Source organism: Gobio gobio (genome assembly GCF_949357685.1).
Source record: "Gobio gobio genome assembly, chromosome: 4".
Lineage (NCBI taxonomy): Eukaryota > Metazoa > Chordata > Actinopteri > Cypriniformes > Gobionidae > Gobio > Gobio gobio.
In genome coordinates, this window is record NC_137100.1 from 10,720,058 (window position 1) to 10,741,870 (window position 21,813).

The following is a 21,813-nucleotide window of genomic DNA, read 5'->3' on the forward strand; positions in this document are numbered from 1 at the left end:
GCGTGCCACTTTCTCAGTCATCCTTTTCTTTTGATCTATGGGAATGAACCTAATGTTTTTTCTCTCAATATGTAGCAAATATGTACACTTTATTTCGATGGTCCACTTCGAAACACATTCTAAGTCACTCTGCAACTACATGTCAACAAACTCTCTTTAGAATAATAGTAAGACTGCAGTAGACTGATAGGGTTAGTAGAATAAGTTGACATAGTTGAAAAGTTACTTATAGTCAGTAGAATGTTTGTTGGGTAGAGCTTACATCGGGCCCAAAAAAAATCAAGGCCGACCCTACCCGAGCCCGTGCACATTGTAATATTAACTGTAATTATGAGCCCGAGCTCAATTTAAGCCTGAGCATTTTTTAATACGCGGGCCGTTACAACTGACATTCTCAACTACAATTGTTTGAACTACAGAAATCCGTTTAGAATTATCTCAAAAGGGACAGTTCACCATGAAATGAAAATAAAGCCATCTTTTACTCACCCTGCTGTTGTTCCAATGCCCTCTGTCCTTCTATCTTTTTCTGACCTCAAAAGCAGAAATAAATAAAAAAACATCCTGCACGTGCTCCTCCATATAATGGCAGTGAATGGAGACCAGGCTAAAACTTTATGAAAAGGATACAAAAGTATAACGCAATGATACAGTGAGATGCGCGTCATATATGGAAAGTGTTCAGGAGGCAAACTATAAGGTTTTTGCGAGAAAGAAGCCTTATTATTCAGACAAAATACTGAGCACGGCCCTTACTCTGTGTGCATTCCTGTGAGTGCGTGCGAGCCGAACTGTCATCTTCTCTAAGGTATATGATAAGAAATAATACAATAATACTAATAATAAGGTAAACCCCCTTAAGTGAATGAGCGGCTGCTAATGGCTCGCACGCATTCACAGGAACGCGCACAGACGGCTGAGCTCAGTATTTTGACTTAATAATAAGGTTTCTTTCTCCTTATAGTATGCCTCCTGAACACTTTCCGCAGAAGATAGAAGGACATAGGGCATTGGAACAGGGTGAGTAAAAGACGGCTTTATTTTCATTTCAGGGTGAACTATCCCTACGAAGCATGTAAACTGCGTTGTTTGTTTATTCAGAATGGAAGAATAGATCGCAAATGGATCCGAATGAAGAAACTTAACTTTGTACACATTTGTTACTTATGCCTACTTTGCTAAAAAAAAAAAAAAAAAAAAAAAAAAAATATATATATTTTAGGGCTGCAGCTATCGATTCTTTTTGTAATCGATTAATCTAGCACTTAATCGATCGATTAATCGATTAATCGGATACATTTTTTTCCGTGTTTTTAAACAACCAAAACAAATAATCCATAACGAAAATGAAAAGCAATTTAATTTATTAATATGCACAACAGGTTTCATGCTGTAATCTAGCGCTGATATCGAAGTAAATATCTTTTATGTAGATTTCTACACCTGCAGCATTTACCATTAGGCTACTAACAAATAATATATCATATGTGGTGAGCCTATTTGCTATGGTAACCTAGTAACCTGTGTGTGTGTGTGTGTGTGTGTGTGTGTGTGTGCGTGCGCGTGTGCGTGAGGCTTCATTGCAGTTTGGTACAGCAGAAATACATACATTCATTTTTAATAGAACGCTGCATTTGGCTTGCATCACTTGCATAGCGGTGCATTTAAGGTGAAGCATCCGTTCGAAAAATCGTGTCACAACATCACATCCCGGTGTATACAGTGAACGCATGCTGAAATTATTGTTGCGTGGCTACATAAAAGTTTAAGCATATGTGATGCATTGCCACGATTGGTCTGACTGGCGCGCGAGAGAGAGAGGAGGGTGCATGCGTGTGTGTGTGTGTGTGTGTTACTGATTTTCTACTATCAGTTCTGTGCTGCTCTCCGCGCGCGATCTTCATGCGAAAAGAGGTCAGCCTTCAGGGCTCGCGCTCGTTGTCAAAGACGCGACACGGCTCAACTCTCGAGAAGGGGCTCGCTGCAGCCTGCGGTGGATGTCCAACCCGGCCCACATCCAAGTGTGACGTCAGAGGCCAGGCCAATGCCGCCCTGCAGCCGATTTTTAAGATTTTATTGGTCATATCAATCACAGTAGAGACTGCCTCTACACCAAACACTGATCCCTAAACCTACCCATCACTGTAACGAATTAAGTACTGATTGCCTACACCAAACTCTTTTCCCTAAACCTAACCGTCACTGTAACGAATTAAGTACTGATTGCCTACACCAAACTCTTTTCCCTAAACCTAACCGTCACTGTAACGAATTAAGTACTGATTGCCTACACCAAACACTGATCTCTAAACCTACCCGTAACTGTAACCAATGAAATTAGCTGCAGGGCGGGATTTCTGACGTCACACTTGGATGTGAGCGGAGTTGGATATCCACCGCAGGCCTCAGCGAGCCCTACTTGCAACTCTCCGTGTCACAGAAAAAAGCTGAGCACTGAACGGATAAGTTTTCCGTATTGTTGTTTTTGAATAGTGCACAACCGCTTCAATGTTCATACTGGCTAGGCTTTAAAAGCATTTACTTGACAAACTTTATGAGGATGAAAGTGAAAGCGATCTGGCTTCAATCGGGGCTTGCGCGCGCCGCGCGCGTGTGTGTGTGTGTGTGTGGCAGCTATAAGAACGGTAATCAACTTACATAAACTGTGTAAAACATGCAGTTACTATAGTGATTCTAGGCATCTAGAATCTAAACTAAATTCAAAATGTATCATGCGCTATGGTGTGCTTCCTGAACATAGAACAACGTGTGAATCAGATCCTGCGCGTAAAGTGCGCGTCATAGGAATTTAATGAGGCTTCGAGGCAGAATTTTTGCCTCGAGGAATTTTTGTAATCGAGTTAATCGAGTAACTCGATGAATCGTTTCAGCCCTAATATATATATATATATATATATATATATATATATATTTTTTTTTTTTTTTCTTTTTTTTCTGATTATGCCATAGCTTTCTCCCCACCCAATTAGGCTAATAAAGTAATGATGACACATAATGACACAAATGCTTGATGAAAGGCCCGGCCTGAATCTAAACTCTACTGTTGGGGACGATCAAATTAAAATGTTAGCAGATTTTAAGAAGACAGTCTACTAATAGAGTTAGTTGACACGTAGTTGTTGACAGAAAGGTACCTACAGTATAGTTACTAGAATGTCTAAAGTGGACCATTGAAATAAAGTGTTACCCAAATCTGTATTTCTAGGTAAGCAGCCCGTTGCTAAACTCCACTAACAACCAAGTCACTTCTTTACGATGGATAAGCTTTTGTCATTTCCAGTGGCAATTTAGCACAAATAAGTTGAGCATTCAAGACACAATTGTCTAATTCCAGAATTTTGCTGAGGCCTTGACATGTCAGCTTCACAGTAAGTAATGAAGGTATAGATTGTGATTGGGTACCTGAGTGTTTTGCGAACCATATCTTCATCTGTTATTCCATAATACGTCAGGGTCTCACTCCAGACAGGGTTGAGAGTGTTGCGTAGGGTCTTGGTGCGGAGCTTATTGGCCTAGAAGAAATGATAGATTTGCTTGTAGATTAGTGGTTGTGTTCACTGGCACTCTTTGGTCTTTATTCTTAGCACAAGCTAAGAATATACCAGAGCTTCCATTTCACCATGTCAGGCAAATCAGGGGTTTAAACTCTGTATTTAAACATGCACCAAATTTTGGTAACAGGATTGCAAAAAAAAGGAAAATCACACTTAGAATTACTGGAAAATAAAACAGCTTGTATTATATTTAGTTTGACTTTCCAAGGCTGACAGCTTTGCAAGGCTTTCCAAGCATTTTATAAAGCTTAAGCGCCTTCTTGCATCATTTATTGAAAAAAGAGGAGAAAAGAGTGTCAGGCACTATGTTGTACCCTGTTCATGGAAAATTGGAAAGTTCCTCATGGTGATTAAAGCAGGTGTGATTAACACCTGAGTCTTTGTTTCATCTAGCACATCTGTGAGCTGTTTCCTAATCCTACTGGGATAACTCTGATATCCTATCCCTTTCGATTACTCTGTAACCCTGTGAAGGAGAGTTCAGCTCCTCTGTAGGACATACAGAAGGAGGAGTCTTATATTGTCAGTAGTTAAGTGGATTGTTGGCATGATGAGCAAGGAGGGTAAAAAACATATGAATTATAATGAGAGGCATGGCGGTAATTTGTAGTACACAGAGGTTGGTCAGTGACAAGGAAAAACTGACATTTAGATCTTAAGGTAGCACTGGTCAGTTTGATTAAACTATTCTAGACCCATGGTGGGACAGAAGGAGTGGATATGACGGAGTGTTTGTTTTTTAAAGTACGTTTATGAAATAAGAACATCAAAAGGTTAAGTAAATATTAATCTGAAGTTAAACATCTGAAGTTTAACAGACAAGAGTCTGAAGTAAAGAAGGTATGTTTGTTTCAAGATGATTTCTCAGCCTGGGTGAAACATACCAAATGTATGATTTTAAAGGCCATGTACTTCGGCCATCCATCAAATGTAATTGTGACCTGTGCTGGCAAAATGAGTCGCAATGAGCAAATTTTAAAAAATTAGTTATTTTCATTCTCTATTAAAAACCTTCAAAATGATGTATGATTTGTTGGAGACAAAAAATGACTGAGCTACACCTATTTGAAGTCGATAGAGTCAGCAAAGTAAATTCAGAAAATCTAAACAAAATCACCTAGCAATCATACCTTAAAATCCCTGGTAATACCACCAAATCCAAATAAGTCAAAACTTATATCTATAGAAAATAAACATACATGTTTAACCTTTTTTTCCATGATACCATTTGCAATGCATTTAAGACGATGCCCAATTGGCACTAAGGGGCCTAAAGTGTGCCAAGAAAACATCCCCCACACCATTACACCACCACCACCAGCCTGCACAGTGGTAACAAGGCATGATGGATCCATGTTCTCATACTGTTTACGCCAAATTCTGACTGAATGTCTCAACAGAAATCGAGACTCATCAGACCAGGCAACATTTTTCCAGTCTTCAACTGTCCAATTTTGGTCAGCTTGTGCAAATTGTAGCCTCTTTTTCCTATTTGTAGTGGAGATGAGTGGGACCCGGTGGGGTCTTCTGCTGTTGTAGCCCATTCGCCTCAAGCTTCTGTGTGTTGTGGCTTCACAAATGCTTTGCTGCATACCTCGGTTGTAACGAGTGGTTATTTCAGTCAAAGTTGCTCTTCTATCAGCTTGAATCGGTCGGCCCATTCTCCTCTGACCTCTAGCATCAACAAGGCATTTTCGCCCACTAGACTGCCGCATACTGGATGTTTTTCCCTTTTCACACCATTCTTTGTAAAGCCTAGAAATGGTTGTGCGTGAAAATCCCAGTAACTGAGCAGAATGTGAAACACTCAGACCGGCCCGTCTGGCACCAACAACCATGCCACGCTCAAAATTGCTTAAATCACCTTTCTTTCCCATTCTAACATTCAGTTTGGAGTTCAGGAGATTGTCTTGACCAGGACCACACCCCTAAATGCATTGAAGCAACTGCCATGTGATTGGTTGATTAGATAATTGCATTAATGAGAAATTGAACAGGTGTTCCTAATAATCCTTTAGGTGAGTGTATATCGCACAATATATGTACATGACCTCAATAGTTTTTTGTGATGCAATATATCGGCCATTATGTTTACATGATAATGAATGTCACCAACATTTTACTCGATTGTGCTGTCATCTTGTATGTTTTCCGTGACGGAGGCAAAAGTGGTTCTCAGGCAGTTCCTTCATACACAGGGTAGTTATCGACAGGTGAAAAAAAGGCGCCATTTGAGGCGTTATAGTGTTTTCCTGACAACTACTGACAGTTTGGAAGAATAAGCCCAAATGGACTCGATTTCAAAGCCGCAATGCCCTGTTCCGGTGCACATATAAATGTCAACGCAGAATGACGAGTGTTAAAGCCGTTTCACAAGGGAAAATGTTTATTTACTATTTATTCAAATTTTTTTATTTTATTTAGGATAACATTTTTTACCCTTAATTCCCATGATCTAAAGGTTGTCATTTGAAAGTGTGTAGGTCTACTGGCATTAGTTTGCTGTTATATTAGGATTATATATTCAGTGGCATAAAATAGTCTTAAAATGACTAATATCGTTTATCGCAATTATTCCTGGGATGATATATAGAGAAACAAAAAGTAGTTATCGTGAGAGGCCTATTAACATTGAGGGCCCTATCTTGCACCCAGCGCAATTGACTTTGTACACCGACGCATGTGTCATTCCTATTTTGCACCCGCGCAAAGCGCGCTTTTCCCTCCACAGAAGCACGTCGCTAAACTAGTGAATGAACTTGTGCTCCCTGGGCGGTTCAGCGCAAAAAAGGAGGCGTGTTCCGGCGCAAACAATCCCTGGTGCTATTTTGCTGTTCCATTAAACAATTGCGCCACTGACCAGAAAAAACCTAGTCTAAAGTCAGTGGCGCGTTGCGCGTTGTTCATTATGCTATTTTAAGGGCGCATGCTTGACCATAATGTATAGCGTGCACAACGCGCATACACTTTGCTCATGTAATCTACACAGATGCAACAGTTATTTTTGCAAATCATAAATTGTTACACTAAAAAAATATTAACACATGAGATGACGGAAATCATTGTGGTGTGCCACGAAGATGTGAAAAAATAGGCATAAATCTAGCTTACAAATGATTCAGGCTAATTGTAATAATTAAGGATAAGACCTGTTTGCCCAATAGTGGCAAGACATATATGTATATAAGGACATCTGACAAATTGGTTTGTCCGTCAAGAACCAGGAAAAAAAATCGACTGAAAAACTGAAAAAACTGAAAGACTGAAAAAAAAAAGACTGTGAAATCACCTTTACCATAATGTACAACATTACAACTTCACTTCTCTGTCTTTCACTGCTCTTACAAGAACATCAGTCTCCTCGGCTGTGAACCGCTCCTGGCGTGCGCCTGGTAAATACGCCATAATAATAGCAATCCATAATGGAACTTGCGCACCTGCTTTTAAAGGGAATGTTGGATGACGCTCGGATTGGTTTATTCACGTTACGCCCAAACCACACCTATGAATAATGAAGCTACTTCAGACCAACCCATTTTAGATTTGCGCCGGGCGCAAGAGCCATTTATCCCACCGGGAAAATAGCAACAGCGCCGAGACCCGCCCACAAAGTTACTTGCGCTTCGCGCTTTGACACTTGCGTTTCAGATCGTTAAAATAGGGCCCTAAATGTGATAGACAGCCTATATTAAAGGGTTAGTTCACCCAAAAATGAAAATTATCCCATGATTTACTCACCCTCAAGTCATCCTAGGTGTATATGACATTCTTCTTTCAGACGAATACAATCTGAGTTATATTACAAAAGTCCAGGCTAATCCAAGCTTTATTATACCAGTAATTGTTGCTGTTTTTGAAGTCCATAAAAAATGCATCTGTCCGTCAAATAACGTGCTCCACATGGCTCTGAGGCAGGGCCGGCCCAAGCCCTTATGGGGCCCCAAGCAGAATTTTATTTGGGGGGCCCTCGGTGCCACCAATGCGATTGACTATTGTCAATTCTTGATAATTCGCACACCCAGTATCAGTATCAATTTTAGTAGTTGTAGCTGTGTTGCTTTCATCATGTCTGGCTGTAATGGTTTTACCCTTATACGGTTTTTAATTGTAACAGTAGCAAACCCACAGGAGTGGTCAGGTGTTAATATTCAAAACCTTACTGTACTACACTTCAGACTGGGATATGTACTTAAAAAAAAAAACCATGTAAGTAGTCTCTTATGCTGAATATGCTCACTTTTCCCCAGGATTATTTGATGAATAGGAGGTTCAAAAGAACAGCATTTCTCTGAAATAGAAAGCTTTCAAAAAATCCTAAAAATATTGTACACAACTGTTTTCACCATTGATAATAATCATAAATGTTTCTTGAGCATCAAATCCTCATATCAGAATTAATTCTGAAGGATCATGTGACACTGGAGACTGGAGTAATGATGATAAATTCAGCTTTGATCACAGGAATAAATCACACTTTACTATATTCACATATAAAACAGATGTTTTACATTATAATAATATTTCACAATATTACTGTTTTTACTCTATTTTTGATCAAATAAATGCATCCTTGGTGAGCAGAAGAGACTTCTTTTAAAAACAAGAAATGTTGATTTCTTTCAAACATTAAACAGAGCTTTTATTTTGGCAGATATAAAATAAATTTTTTGCATTCCATTCGACAGTGTAGTAGAAAGAACCTTTTTATTTTCTAAGTAAAAACTTCCAAAATATAGGCTACACAACTTATAATTCCAAGGGGACAATATAGCAGTTTGCAGAAAAACATTTATTGAGAAACTGGAAGCTATGCTGTACTCCGTACAAAACATGCAGCACGTCAGACAAGATATTCGCACTATACCATATCACATTCTCAAATCCATCCATTCATAAAAAGGTCACCGGGAGCAAATCGATGCGTTTGTGTAAGAAAAATATCCATATTTAAAACTTTATAAAGTAAAGTTTCGGCCAATCGTCTTCCGTATTCAATTTATGGAAAAAGGCCTTCAACCCCCCAGAGCCGTGTGGAGCACATTATTTGACGGATAGATGCATTTTTTATGGACTTCAAAAACAGAGCAACAATTACTGCTATTATAAAGCTTGGATTAGCCTGGACTTTTGTAATATAACTCTAGGATGCACTAGGATAACACTAGGATGACTTAAGGGTGAGTAAATCATGGGCTAATTTTCATTTTTGGATGAACTAACCCTTTAAGACCTACTTTACCGCATGGATAACATTTTTCCCCAACAGTTAACCAAACGTTATTTTATAACACAACTGATAATGTTTGCAGGAAATCTGCCAAGACAGATATTTTGAAACACTGTAATTCTGTGTATATCGAGATCAGGCGCTGTCTGAGGAGTCTTTGTGCATGCGCGTTGGATCTGTCAGTCATCGCGAGTAAGATCGTTTTGTTTACATCAGCTTTACATGCATACTTTTAGATGTTTAATGGCTATTTGGAGCAGTGGGATCACTAGACGAGGGGCTTAACAGCTCTACCTTTCATTTCAACCAGTAGCCCCACAGTAGCTGCACGAATCTCAAGCTGTCTGGCAGACATCTCGGCATGGATGAAAGAACATCACCTACAGCTCAACCTGAGCTTCTCGTCTTCCCTGCCAATCTGACTCTACAACACGATTTCACCATCCAGCTAGGTTCATCCTTGATTACCCCTTTAAAGTCGGTCAGAAATCTTGAAGTAACCTTTGATGACCAGTTGTCCATCAAAGACTACATTTCAAAGACAGCTCGGTCATGCAGGTTTGTGCTTCACAACATCAGGAAGATCAGACCGTTCCTAACAGAGCATGCAAGACAGCTTCTCATCCAGGCCCTGGTCAAGGCTTGGTCAAGGCCATTTCCAGATCATTTTCGTTCACTGTTCCTTGCTGGTGGAACGATCTCCCCACCTCCATCCGGGAAGCAGAATCACCGACAACATTCAGAAACATTCAGATCACTTAACCTCATCTAAAAAAAAAAAAAAAACTATTTTTTTCCTCTATTCCCTCCCTATTCTAGCTTATGCTACTCGAAGCAAATGTCCAAAACGTAGTATTTCAGACACTTTTGTGATTTTTCACCTCTTCATGACGGATCGATTCCTGTATTCCTCAGTTGTAAGCCACTTTGGATAAAAGCGTCTACTAAATTAATAAATGTGTAAATGCTAATGAACTAATTTTTGTGAAAACCTCAAATTCAACCACATTTTTCACTTGTTTTGCCTGTAGCTCGTGTACATTCCGACTCCTTTTGCCAGCACGGGTCACAATTTGAACTATATGGATGATAAACAGTGATAGACAGTACTTGTTTAACAGGTGTGTACATCATGTTTGATCATCAGAATCTTCATTATAAGAAATCAACTATCAACATATTACCATGAAGCTGTGGTTCTGGACCCACTTTATATTAGGTGGCCTTAACTACTATGTACTAACATTTTAATTAATCATTTGATACAATGCACTTATTGTGTACATACATGTTTTTACATTGTACTTACATTTAAAAAAATACCTGCATGTAATTACGTCTGTAATTAATTTCTGTAGTTACATTTGTAATTACACAGTTGGCCCTTCCCTTACACCTAACCCTACTCTTAAACTTACCCATACCCCCACACCTGTCCCTAACCCTACCCGTATCCCACCTCAATAACAGCAAAAGTGTTTTGCAATACAATTTGAACACAGTAAGTACATTGTACTTATTTTTTGATGTAAGTACAAAGTACTTAAGGCCACCTAATATAAAGTGGGGCCGTGGTTCTCAACCTTTTCTTTTTTTGTTAGCATTTTAATTAACTTAGATTATTATTATTATTTTATTGATAACAATATGCATTTACATTTTATTTATAATCATATATTAATATGAATAATTTTAAGTAATCCCGTGACCGCCTTGGAAGTATGCAGAGACCCTCTAATGGGTCAATGCCCCTTGGTTGAGAACCACTGCCTTAAATAATATAACTAAAAGCCTCTTTGGAATGTATAAAACAATGTATCCCCAAGTGGTGAGCAGGCACATACCTTACTAGCTCCAGGCAGCAGGTGCAGCTTAACATAGGGATCTGACAGCCCATTGTGATCCATTGGTTTGAGTCCCTGAGAGACAGTGAAAGAAAAAAAATGCGACTTATGAAAAACAACCACTTTTAGAAATCCTGTGAAGTCAACAGCATAAAGCACCCTGAGATTCCACAGGGTTTAGATATCCAATTCATGTCAAACTCTTGCTTTTTCTAACAAGACGTAGTGTTTCAAATCCGGCCAAATAAGCTAATTAGAAATGCTGGAGGTGATGTCGTGCCATGACAGCAGAGCACTCTCCTGCAGCTCTTAGCTTTCTATTAACATTCATTTTAGAACGGGCAAAAAGCTCAAGCACTTTGTGTGGACACGGCATAAAAAGCCTAATCACTGCTGAAATATCAGACGTGCAATCATACAAAAATATATTGAGCAATTGTGTTGGTGCCAATAATAATTTTAACGTTCAGCTTTGTCTGATGCATGTTTCTGAAATTTTGTTTATAATCAGCTCTCATAAGATTCCACCTCATTCATTATGAAGTATGTTTTTTTGAGCCATTTAAACAGCTTTGGGTTCTCTGAGATCCCACACGAAACTTGAGGGTTCTGAATTAACTACAAGCTGCACAGGATTTAGAGTAAATATCAATACAAAGCTCGACAACACTGTCTACTGTCAGAGAGTATGTGAAGCAAACACTGATCTTATTGAAAACCTCTGCACCACCTGACACCCATCATCTCCTCTGCTCTACTGCTTAATTACCATCTTTGTAGTGGGATTCAGTGAGGTAGCTTTGGATTTTGGAAGCGTAGGGCTGTGTAGTTCTTGATTCATCAATATCACAGAGGGTATTACTGAATTTTTTTTCTTCAACACTGTTAAGCATCACATTCACAGTCAGATAAAAGCACTGCTGTCTCTCAGAAACCTTGTGGGGGATGTTGTTGATTAAGGGAGCATGTTCCACACAAAGGATTTACCTTCCTGGATTTACCTCTGTGGTCTAAATTATGGTTTTTAATTTTAGCTGTCTGCATAATGCAACTTTGCAGCATAATTTAAGAAAAGTGTTTGTTATCTTCAGTAAACAATAGTCAAGTGTGCTTTTGCACTAATAAAATCAAATTTATCCCGGCAGAGAGTTGCTGCTGAAAGCGCTTCAGGTCTTTTCAGAGACATCTGGCATGAAATTGTTTTTCTTTAAGGAAGCAACTATTTACACTAAGTGCAAATAGCGATAGATACTATTTACATCAAGTGTAAATAACAACTAGATTCTATTTACACTATTTGAAAATAATATATTTTCTTAGCGATAGATGATATTTACAGTGCAAACAGCTGTAGATGCTATTTACTAAGTGAAAATAGTGATATATTCTATTTACACCATGTAAAAGTAATTATTTGCAATATGTGTAAACAGTAATTACAAGCAATTTATACTTTATTTTGACAGATACATACTATTTGCTCCTCATCATTGTTGTACATTAACAGGATGCAATAATAACAGAGTGTAAATGATTGTATTTATTAAAATTATTAAATGGATGCAGCCTTAATGGGACAATAAAAGCCCTCCCTTCACCTACCCCTACCCTATAAATGCTTTTATTATTATTAAACATTTCGTTAGGCACTTTATTTCTACTTTTAGAATAAAAAAAATAAAAAAAAATTTAAGTAAATACCTTTCCGATGTGATATGTGATAGGAAAAGGGAGAAGAGCGAGCTCTGCAAAAGGTGGATTCGAACCCGGGTCGATCGCATCAAAACCAAGATCCTAAAGCCTTACGCTTTACTGATTGCGCCACTGGAAACGTTGAAATCTCTGCGTTTTTTTGGTTTGTTTGGCCGAACCATGCATTGTTAGGCGGAGCAAGTGCGAATAGCACTTGCCAAGAAGGTACCAACGATTCTTTAAACGTTCAGCAGGAACCAAGTTGGAACCAAATGTTCAAGTTAGTGAGAGAAAGAAAGGGAAAAATAATTAAAGGACAAATATTTTTCTTTTTTTAATTAATTCTGTAAATATATCAAAATTTGGTTACACTATGTTAAAGTGTCCTTGTTACAGTGTAATTATATATTTAAGTACTGAGTAATATTAATTATCAACATGTACTTACTACACATGCAAAAAATGCTTTTCTTACTTAGGGCCCTATCATACACCCGACGCAATGCGGCGGCAAGCGCAACGCAAGTTTTTTTTTGCTAGTTTCAGCCCAATGCAGTTATCATTTTCACGTCCTGCACTACGTTGTTTAAATAGCAAATGCATTTGAGCCCATTTGAGCGCCCATGGGTGTGCTGGTCTGAAAACGAGTTGTGCTCAGGCGCATTGTTGGCGCGTTGCTATTTTGAGGAAACTGAAAACGACTGCGCCATTGACCAACCAAAACCTGGTCTAAAGTCAATGATGCAATATTTTTTGTGTTATTAAAAGGCTGTGTTAGTTATATGCACCTATAGACGGGTCCACAGCACATGTACACTCTGTTTATTACACACACAGGGACTCGCAGCAGCACACAAGCATTTTTAAATATTAAAAATAAAAGGATAATCTGGAGAAGCGTTCAGTTTTTCTGCTCGCAAATTCCGCCATGTAAATAGCGAATCCACCATGGCGCAAGCGCAACTTGAGACTCTGATTTTTTTTCGCCCAAAACACACCCATGACTCATTTAGAGACAAGGTACAACCCTTTTGAACCATGCGTCTGGCGTGCCCACCATTTTTCCCAAAACTAGCAAAAGTGGATTCGGACACTTGCTTTAGACCATGCGCTCAGATCGTTAAAATAGGGCCCTGAGTGTTTTTGTCTCGTTTCCAGTCTAGATATCTAAAACTTAAATTAAGATGCATTTATTAGACAAATAAAATGACTTAAGATAATATGTCTTGTTTTTTGGGGGAAAGAAATTAAATTGAGTTTTTGCTTAAAACAAGCAAAATTATCTGCCAATGGGGTAAGAAAAATAGTCTTAATTCAAACAGAAACAAGTTAATTTAAGACCATTGGCAGATAATTTTGCCTGTTTTAAGCAAAAACTCACTTAATTTAATTTCTTTCCCCCAGAAAACAAGATGTAATATCTAGCCATTTTACTTGTGTATTCATCTTCATTTAAGAACGTTTAAGTATTTGGACTGAAAACAAGACAGAAATACTATGTAAGAAAAGCATTTTTTTTGTGTGCATAATTTAATTTTATTACTACATTAGGAACATATAACAAGGACACTAAAATTAAGTCTTTCCCAAACTTTTTATCTCAATTTCTTTTTGATGTTAACATTCAGTCCCTGTTTAACAAAAATTTAATAACGTTAAATCGTTTTCCTCTAGGATTTGCATTTTTTACCTTCTACCTGCACAAGCCTGCCAGGCATTCCCACAGCATGAAGCTGCCACCACCGCGCTTAACCATGGGGAAGGTGCCGAGTTCTGATGAGCATCGTAGCTTATTCCAAATGCCGTTTATTCTAATGGCCAAACATCTCAATTTTGGTCTCATAAGACCACAGAAGCTTGTTCCAGAAGGCTTCAGAGTCTCCCACATGCTGTGTCAAGATATAATGACATTTTTGTTTAAAGAGCACCTATCATGGAATTTTGAAATTTACCTTTCATGTAGTGTGTAACATAGATCTAAGTGAACAAAAACATCCTGTGATAGCTTGAAATATGACAGTGCACCGTATATATAGTTATTTTCTTTCAAAAGTAAGAGTCGACTCGGAGTCATTTTTAAGAATCGTTAGAAGACCGAAGCTTTTTCTCTGACTAGATGACGTCAACTTGTCAAGTTATTTGAATACGAAACGCCCACTTATTGCGCTCCAAGACGCCAGTGAAAACTAGAAAACATCATGGCGACGAGACGCTGTGTTCTGAAGTGCCACTCAAAAGCAAACTTCTTTCATCTGCCCAAGGATGAGCATTTGAAGACTAAGTGGCTTGAAGACAAACCATACATCGTCGCGATTGTGTGTTTATTAGTCGTCAAATGTATGTTTCGCGATCTCAGGAAGCTTTTATTATGGACTTCTATTATGGCACATGGTTCTTCTTCGTCTGTCTGTACCATACATGGACTACATGTGCACAGAGCGCCCTCCGGCTGCCAGTATGAATTGAAAACAACACATAAGAGACTCAATCGCTCATGATTAGGCTATAACTGCCCATTTTGAGGAAGTATTGAATAAAAAATACTCCTCTGTTTAGAAATTTGACACAGACATATGAGAATCTATCAATATGTCTCCTCATCTGCACACTTTTGAACTAAAAGCCCTGAGGGATGTTGATTTGTCGCGAGTCTTCGTGAGGAGAATAGAGGAGTTTTTTTATGAATGAGATCAGCTGAGGCTCATATTACAATCAAACAGTACCGACGCGGTTTTCATATTCATAACTCCTGACACATATTAACAAATTACTGTCACTATAAGACTTTGATGGGCGTTCCGTTTCCGAAAATATCTGCACAGACTAAACCAATCACAACTGACTGGGTCATCGGACCAATCACCGCAGATTAGCGTCACGTAAAGCCGGGGTTTTGAAAAGTGAATCACTAAAGGAATCATTTGAGAATCGCTGTCAAAACAGGTAAAAATAAATGCATATTATAAGAAAACTAAAGTCTTTTTTGTCATTGCATGCATGCAAAACTGTTGTTGGGGACTTCTAAAACAATATTTGGAACATTTTAAATGCCATGATAGGTGCTCTTTAATATTAAATTTCTCTTTGACATTCTCCCATTAAGAGCAACAGTTGAATATGCAATCTCTACAATCTCAGCCACTGAAGCTTTTAATTAAATGCTCTTCTTTTGAACTTTCTATTTATCGAAAAATCCTGAAGTATCACGGTTTCCACAAAAATATTAACCAGCACAATTGTTTTCAGCATTGATAATAATACATGTTTCTTGAGTAGCAGAACAGCATATTATTCTGATTTCTGAAGGATCATGTGACACTGAAGATTGGAGATATGATGCTGAAATCAGCTTTGCATCACATTTTCATAGATTATATTTTCAAATAAATTAAAAGTAGAAAACAGTTATTTTAATATTACTGTTTTTACTGTATTTTTGATCCAATAAATGTAGCCTTGGGGAGCAGAAGAGACTTCTTTCAAAAATATTTTTAAAATCTTACCGAACCCAAAATTTTGAATGGTAGTGTACAGAGAGAACTACAGAGAATGCTATTTCAGATTGCATTGCAGAGATAAAATGAAAAAGTGTTTCTGTGATTAAATGGTATAAAAAGTCAAAAACAACAACATATAAAAAAGGCCACTAGTTTTTATAGGCAGTGCACATACAAAACATAGTACTGAATCGACTTTCACCATTCTTCTGGTAGGTCAGAAGGCCTAGGGTCTATTGAATTTTAGCATTTGAACATCACAAGCTAAAATGTGCCACAGACAAACTGATTTTAATATAGATTCAGCATATTGTCCATGCTTCAGTGATGCATTGCTTTTCCCAGCAGGCTTTCTCTCAGGTAGGACTCCTGGTCGGTCCTCCAGACGCCCCTGTGTGCATTCATGTGTGAGATGAGCAGATCTCAGAGGGCCAGAGAAAGGGCCGGCCTCTCCAGCCTGACATATAAGGGCTGTCAGAACCACAATCCTAATTAGTTATTTTCTGCTTCTGTGCGCTATACAGTGTAAACTTGTCAAAGAGGCTTACATGGGCTTCACACCTCTCTCTCCTCTTTTGTTTAGCTTGTGGGTACATGGAGGAAAGCGCATAAAGACATAAATAATCATTGTTGCACTTTACACAACAACGCCTGAGAAATAAAACAAATGAACATGAGGGGGTGTGAGAAAACTCTCACAGTTCTCTGCATGGGCAAAAGAACATGGCAGGAGGGTGACGGGCAAAAAAGAAATAGTGTATAGTCTAGTCAAACACAATCTTATGTTGGACTGTGATACAAGTACACTGTAAAAAGTAGCATTTTTTTTTTTAGAAAAATAAGGGACATTTCTAGGGCTGCCCCTTAATAGTCGACTAAATGTTAGTCGACCAAAATTGTCTTAGTCGGTTAGTCGCAGAAGGAGGAAAAATAAAACTCCACAGGAAGTGGCAAAGTCACGCAGTCCGTGAGGGACAGATCATTAACGGCGGGTTCTTGTGGTAATTACAGTATGTTGGTCAGGAAATCCAAACATTCGCCTATCATCCATCGACCTCAAATATGGCTTATCATTTGAAACATTTAAGTAGTAGCAACTTTACATAACTAACGTAAACCTAGATAAACTTGCGCTATTATTATGCGCATATCCAAGAGTTTGTGCAGAGTGTGGAAGCTATAGTACTAGCGCGCTAACTGCATGTCAGAGGCGGCGGCGACGAGATGCATTTTTTCCTGATAACAGCGGAAACAACGGAAAAATACGAAATAATTTTTGTTCATACAGATAAGAGCAATGCATCATTCGAAACTGCCTACTTTTATTTGTGTGCACTCACAATAACAATAAAAACGTTGTGCTTTTATAAAATAAAGAAAACAATCAGGACACGCTTTCTGCCGCCTCAGTCTCTGTGAACTGGAGCGTGTCACCAAAATAAACCGAAACATGACAGACATGAGAAATATATCTATTGAAAACAAATATTCTTTGAGTATTGATGAAAGGTGCATTTCTCTCTATAGGCCACTATACAGCGGAGATGGCGAGTCAGCATCGTCAAATTCATCTTTGCAGCCGACAATGACTCACTTATGAAAACACTAGTTTATTAATACATAATTAAAATGTCTCCTTGCTATTTTTTTACGACGCATAATGTGCCACAGTGCTTTGCGACAAGCATTATGCCTTCGCTTGAGTGTGGGATAGGATATAAGTATATTCCGTCCCCAATATATATTTAAGTAATTATATTAATATAAACGCTCGATTAGTCTACTAGCGGCTTAAACGGATGGCTACTAGCTGACTAGAACATTTTTTTAGTCGGGGGCAGCCCTAAAAATTTCTTTATAAATAGTCTTGTAAAATGCACCTGAAGCATGACTTTCATTATAGAAACAAATTAGTAAATTAGTCACTAAAATGCCTACACTCTAAAAAAAAAAAAAGGTTCTATATTGCACCAAAAATGGTTCTTGGCTCGTAATCATAGGGGAACCTTTTTTAGTGCTATATAGCACCAATTTTGGTGCTTCAGTGGTTCTTCAGCGGTTCTTCAGAGGTTCTTCAGCGGTTCTTCAGCGGTTCTTCACCGGTTCTTTGACTAAGGTGCTATATAGCACCTCTGAAGAACCGCTGAAGAACCACTGAAGCACTAAAATTGGTGCTATATAGCACTAAAAAAGGTTCCCCTATGATTACGAGCCTTTTTTTTTCGAGTGTATTGCAGATACTCTCACCCCAAAGTATTGCACGCCATTGGTTAAGCAAGAAGTTGACATATCAGGCCACTAAAAAAAACAGCACACGTTCAAATGTGCATACTTCCCTGCTACACAGTATGCCAACAATTCAAGAAATATAGAAATTTAGTAACTTAAGGGTATATATTACTACTTTAAGGAACTAATGTGCACGTTTTAGGGGTAGATTATGCTTTTAAGTGTAATGCCCCAGTGACAAGCTGTTGTGTTTTTCCGACAGTGTATGTCCAGGAATGTAGTCATCCCACACACGTGCACACCTACAAAGGCACTTCATCTGTCAGTACGTTTACATGGACGACAATAATCCGATATTAACCTGATTAAGACAATACTCTGATTAAGAAACTACCATGTAAACAGCAATTTCTAATTACCTAAATTACCTTCTAAAGTCATACTCAAAGTAAACGCAAATCCAATAAGACATGTGGAGTATTCCCATTTTAGTGCATTACAGACATGTACACACTTTAATCGAACTATTAACGTTGTTAATATGGCGACGAAGTGACTTCGCAGGATTTCTGACACGCACATTTCAAATGAAATGCGCTGGTTTGAGATTCAATAATCACACGACATTCACACTCTACCGGTGCGCTTAATGACGACCATTGTCGTTATTGTGAGTCTCCACAAATCAAAGTAGACAATTTATAGTTTATAATTATGTCTCACATACACATTTATCTGTATGGCCATTATTGTGAGTTATTTCCTCTGTTATGAGGGAAAAAATCCATCAGAAATCCATTAGCATCCTTCGTTGACCAGATGGTTAAAGAAAACGTTCTCTTTAAAATGTCATATTTTTTGTGTGTTTTTTTTTAAATGTGCGCAGCACATATTCACATAGGCTATTCATCTTAACGGCGTTGGGATGTTTATTAATCGTATTAGGTATTTCAAAGTTCTTTTTACCCCAAAGCAAAGTACGATCAAGAACACAAACACGTGTGTGTTGGAGAGAGATGCATGCAAAGAGAACTATAAGAAACTGATAAGATACTGATTTTAGTTGGTGTAGCCAATAGGTTAGGCACACAAATTCGATTATAAAGGGTTCCTAGACACGCAGCTCGATCTCATGAAAGTGCGTATCTATAGCACAAATTGTAGGCCAAGTCATTTCTGCGTATATTGCAGTGTGTGTGTTTGTAAGTGCTTTCATAACTGTGCAGCCCAGGTGGGCTGTCGTAATAGCCTGCACTGGTGTCCGTCATTACTAAGTTACGCCACTGCCACACGCAGTGGTCAACCATTTGACGGAAAACAAGAGAGCATGGCAAGAGTTCAAGCAACTCTTTCCCACCAGTCCTTACTTTGTACTGTATTACCTCAGAGTTTGTCGTGGTGGCCGATGAGGCCCGTTGCTGGAGAAATTGTATTTGCCATCGTCTGCATGTGTAGCATGACAAATAATTAACTGCACTTGAAGCTTTCGTAAAATTTGAAAATTAAACACCCAAAACTGTTTCTGGTACTATATCGAAGACGGACTGTATGTTGATATGTGAAATTCTGGAAGGAAAGTTGGACATGCCATTAATCAATCTATGTTCTATAACATGTAAAATGGGAACATGAACTGAATATTCTAAAAGCAACTCATGTAAACACCTTAATCAGGATATTGTCTTATTCAGAATAAGGTCAATAATTAGATTACTGCTGTCCATGTAAACATGATGAATGCGTGAGAAGATCTTCTCTCATCTAATTCAATACATAGTACACAAAGTGCAAAGCCAGGCAAAGACACAGCCTGGGTTTACACTAGCTGGGAAGTCAACCTGCATAAAGCTGGTCAAGGAGAAGTGTTTTTGTCATTGAAAAAACGACACACTTCAGCTTTGACAAAATATCCTTCTTGTATTTCGCTTTCATTCAGCTCTTCCAAGTTATTCACTCCTGCTGGTGGCCCATCACAGGACGACCCGTGCGCATCTGTCTCATCAGAGATACAAAGCAGTTTTCAAAGATCCACAGGTCCGCTCGGCTCCGTGTGATTGTGTTTGTGAGTATGTTTGTGTGTGCGTGCGGAGACTGCAGATGGTCGTTCACTTTGAAGGTTCTGCAGGCGGAAACAGCCTCTGAGGTCCACTCCACTATAGAAGAGGACTGACGCAATCCGTCACGAAAATAAGGGCAAGCACAAATCTGAACCTCGCTTTCACCATACGTATGTGTTTTCCATTTCCATGCCATAAATCCAGTTATAACACACCTACTCGATTAGGCAAACAATCGGAGTGCAAGAACTCAGTTATCTTCGCTCAGTGTAGCACCAGGCACTCGGCGTCATTCAGGATTTGACTTGCGTTTCAGGGCTGCGTGACATATGGGTGTCTGGTAAACAGTGGCCCGTCTGCTCTGAGCAGATCGATAAAGAAAAACGGTCGGCGTGTGATTTAATACGGTGCAATGCCCCATTCTCATTCGATATTGAAGGATGCATTGAATACAGAGGAACAAAACTCTTTATCAAAGGCCTGTCTGGTACCTGCAAGCCAATTGGAGGAGGGCGAGTGGGCGTAACCTAAATGTGCGTATGAAATGTCCCAGCTGACCTCGACTACTCAGGATAGACATAAAACAGAGAAGCGGTGGTCTCCTGAGAACGAAACCTACAATGAACGTGTTATGGGGCATCCGATTGCAGTGTTGCCAGTGAATGGATGGTTGATCATAATTATGGAGAAGCAGGAGAAATGACCAGTGTGAAAGGAGATGGGCGGCATGCATCAGCGAGTGCGTGTGAAAGCCGCGTGCAACGCACTCATTCATACAGCTTTACTTACTGCTGCCACGCTGCCAAGTCTGGCATTTCCCTTCCCATCTCCCAATCAACGGCTAACTAGTCAGATATGTTTCATCTGCCAAATTATATCTCTTTATTCTTCTGCATAAACATCCTGTTGGAAAAGGTCTGCACTTAAAAATGAAAGGGACGAGATTCTGTAAAAGGGAAGGGCTGGCCGAAATCAAGTGTGTTTCACAAGAGCAGATGGAGGTTCCAGCACAGATGACTCTCAATGGGTGAGAGCTGCACGGGATCCAAACGCCATTGAGCCACCTAGTACATAGCCATGTGCCCATAATGCATTACGGAAAAACATTAGTACAGGCTGGAGGTGGGCTTGATAAACACAGGGAGGGAGGAAGTGAGAGAATAAATGCAAGAGTAACATCTCAATAAGTAGAGCCCAAGGATATATATAGCCCGTCTCTTATACCAGTTTAATGTGGAGAGACCAAATAGCCATTTCTAGGTTGACTTTCCCAAAGCGTGTACATTGGGCCTCTTTCAGAACATTGCTATGTTTGTTTGAGTGGTGCAACATGTCAACTTCTGGCTCAATATTTTTTTTTAATTCTAATCTCCATAGCATCTATGCAACGCTTGGGCTATGGACATGACTGATACCTAAAGTCAAGCAAATTGTTGAGGAGAGGATTTTAATATGCTGATTTGGTACTTAAGAAACATATCGTCGCTGTCCGATAAAAACCACGTATGTTCATTTTGCCAATTTTGAGATTTTTCGACGGATTGAATGTCCAGGTTAATTTCCGTATACAGTATGCTTCACATATCTAAATGGCCAATGAAAAGTTGTGAAATCATGTCATCTGATTTTCACGTATATCCATTTGGTGTCAAAGCTGTCAATCACGCCGCGTATCTCCCGCCCTGTGGAAGC

General features: G+C 38.9%; 1 protein-coding gene across 3 annotated transcripts in view; it reads right to left on the reverse strand.

Annotated features, from left to right (window-relative positions):
- Positions 1-21,813, reverse strand: part of doc2b (double C2-like domains, beta) — a 394,892-nt gene that overhangs the window by 44,127 nt on the left and 328,952 nt on the right. For all 3 annotated transcript variants that reach the window (XM_079815985.1, XM_079815983.1, XM_079815984.1), the window contains 2 exons: positions 10,647-10,721; positions 3,424-3,533 (listed from right to left, as the gene is read on the reverse strand). In XM_079815985.1, the coding sequence (XP_079672111.1) occupies positions 3,424-3,533; positions 10,647-10,721 (185 nt within the window). The remainder of the gene's footprint in view (positions 1-3,423; positions 3,534-10,646; positions 10,722-21,813) is intronic.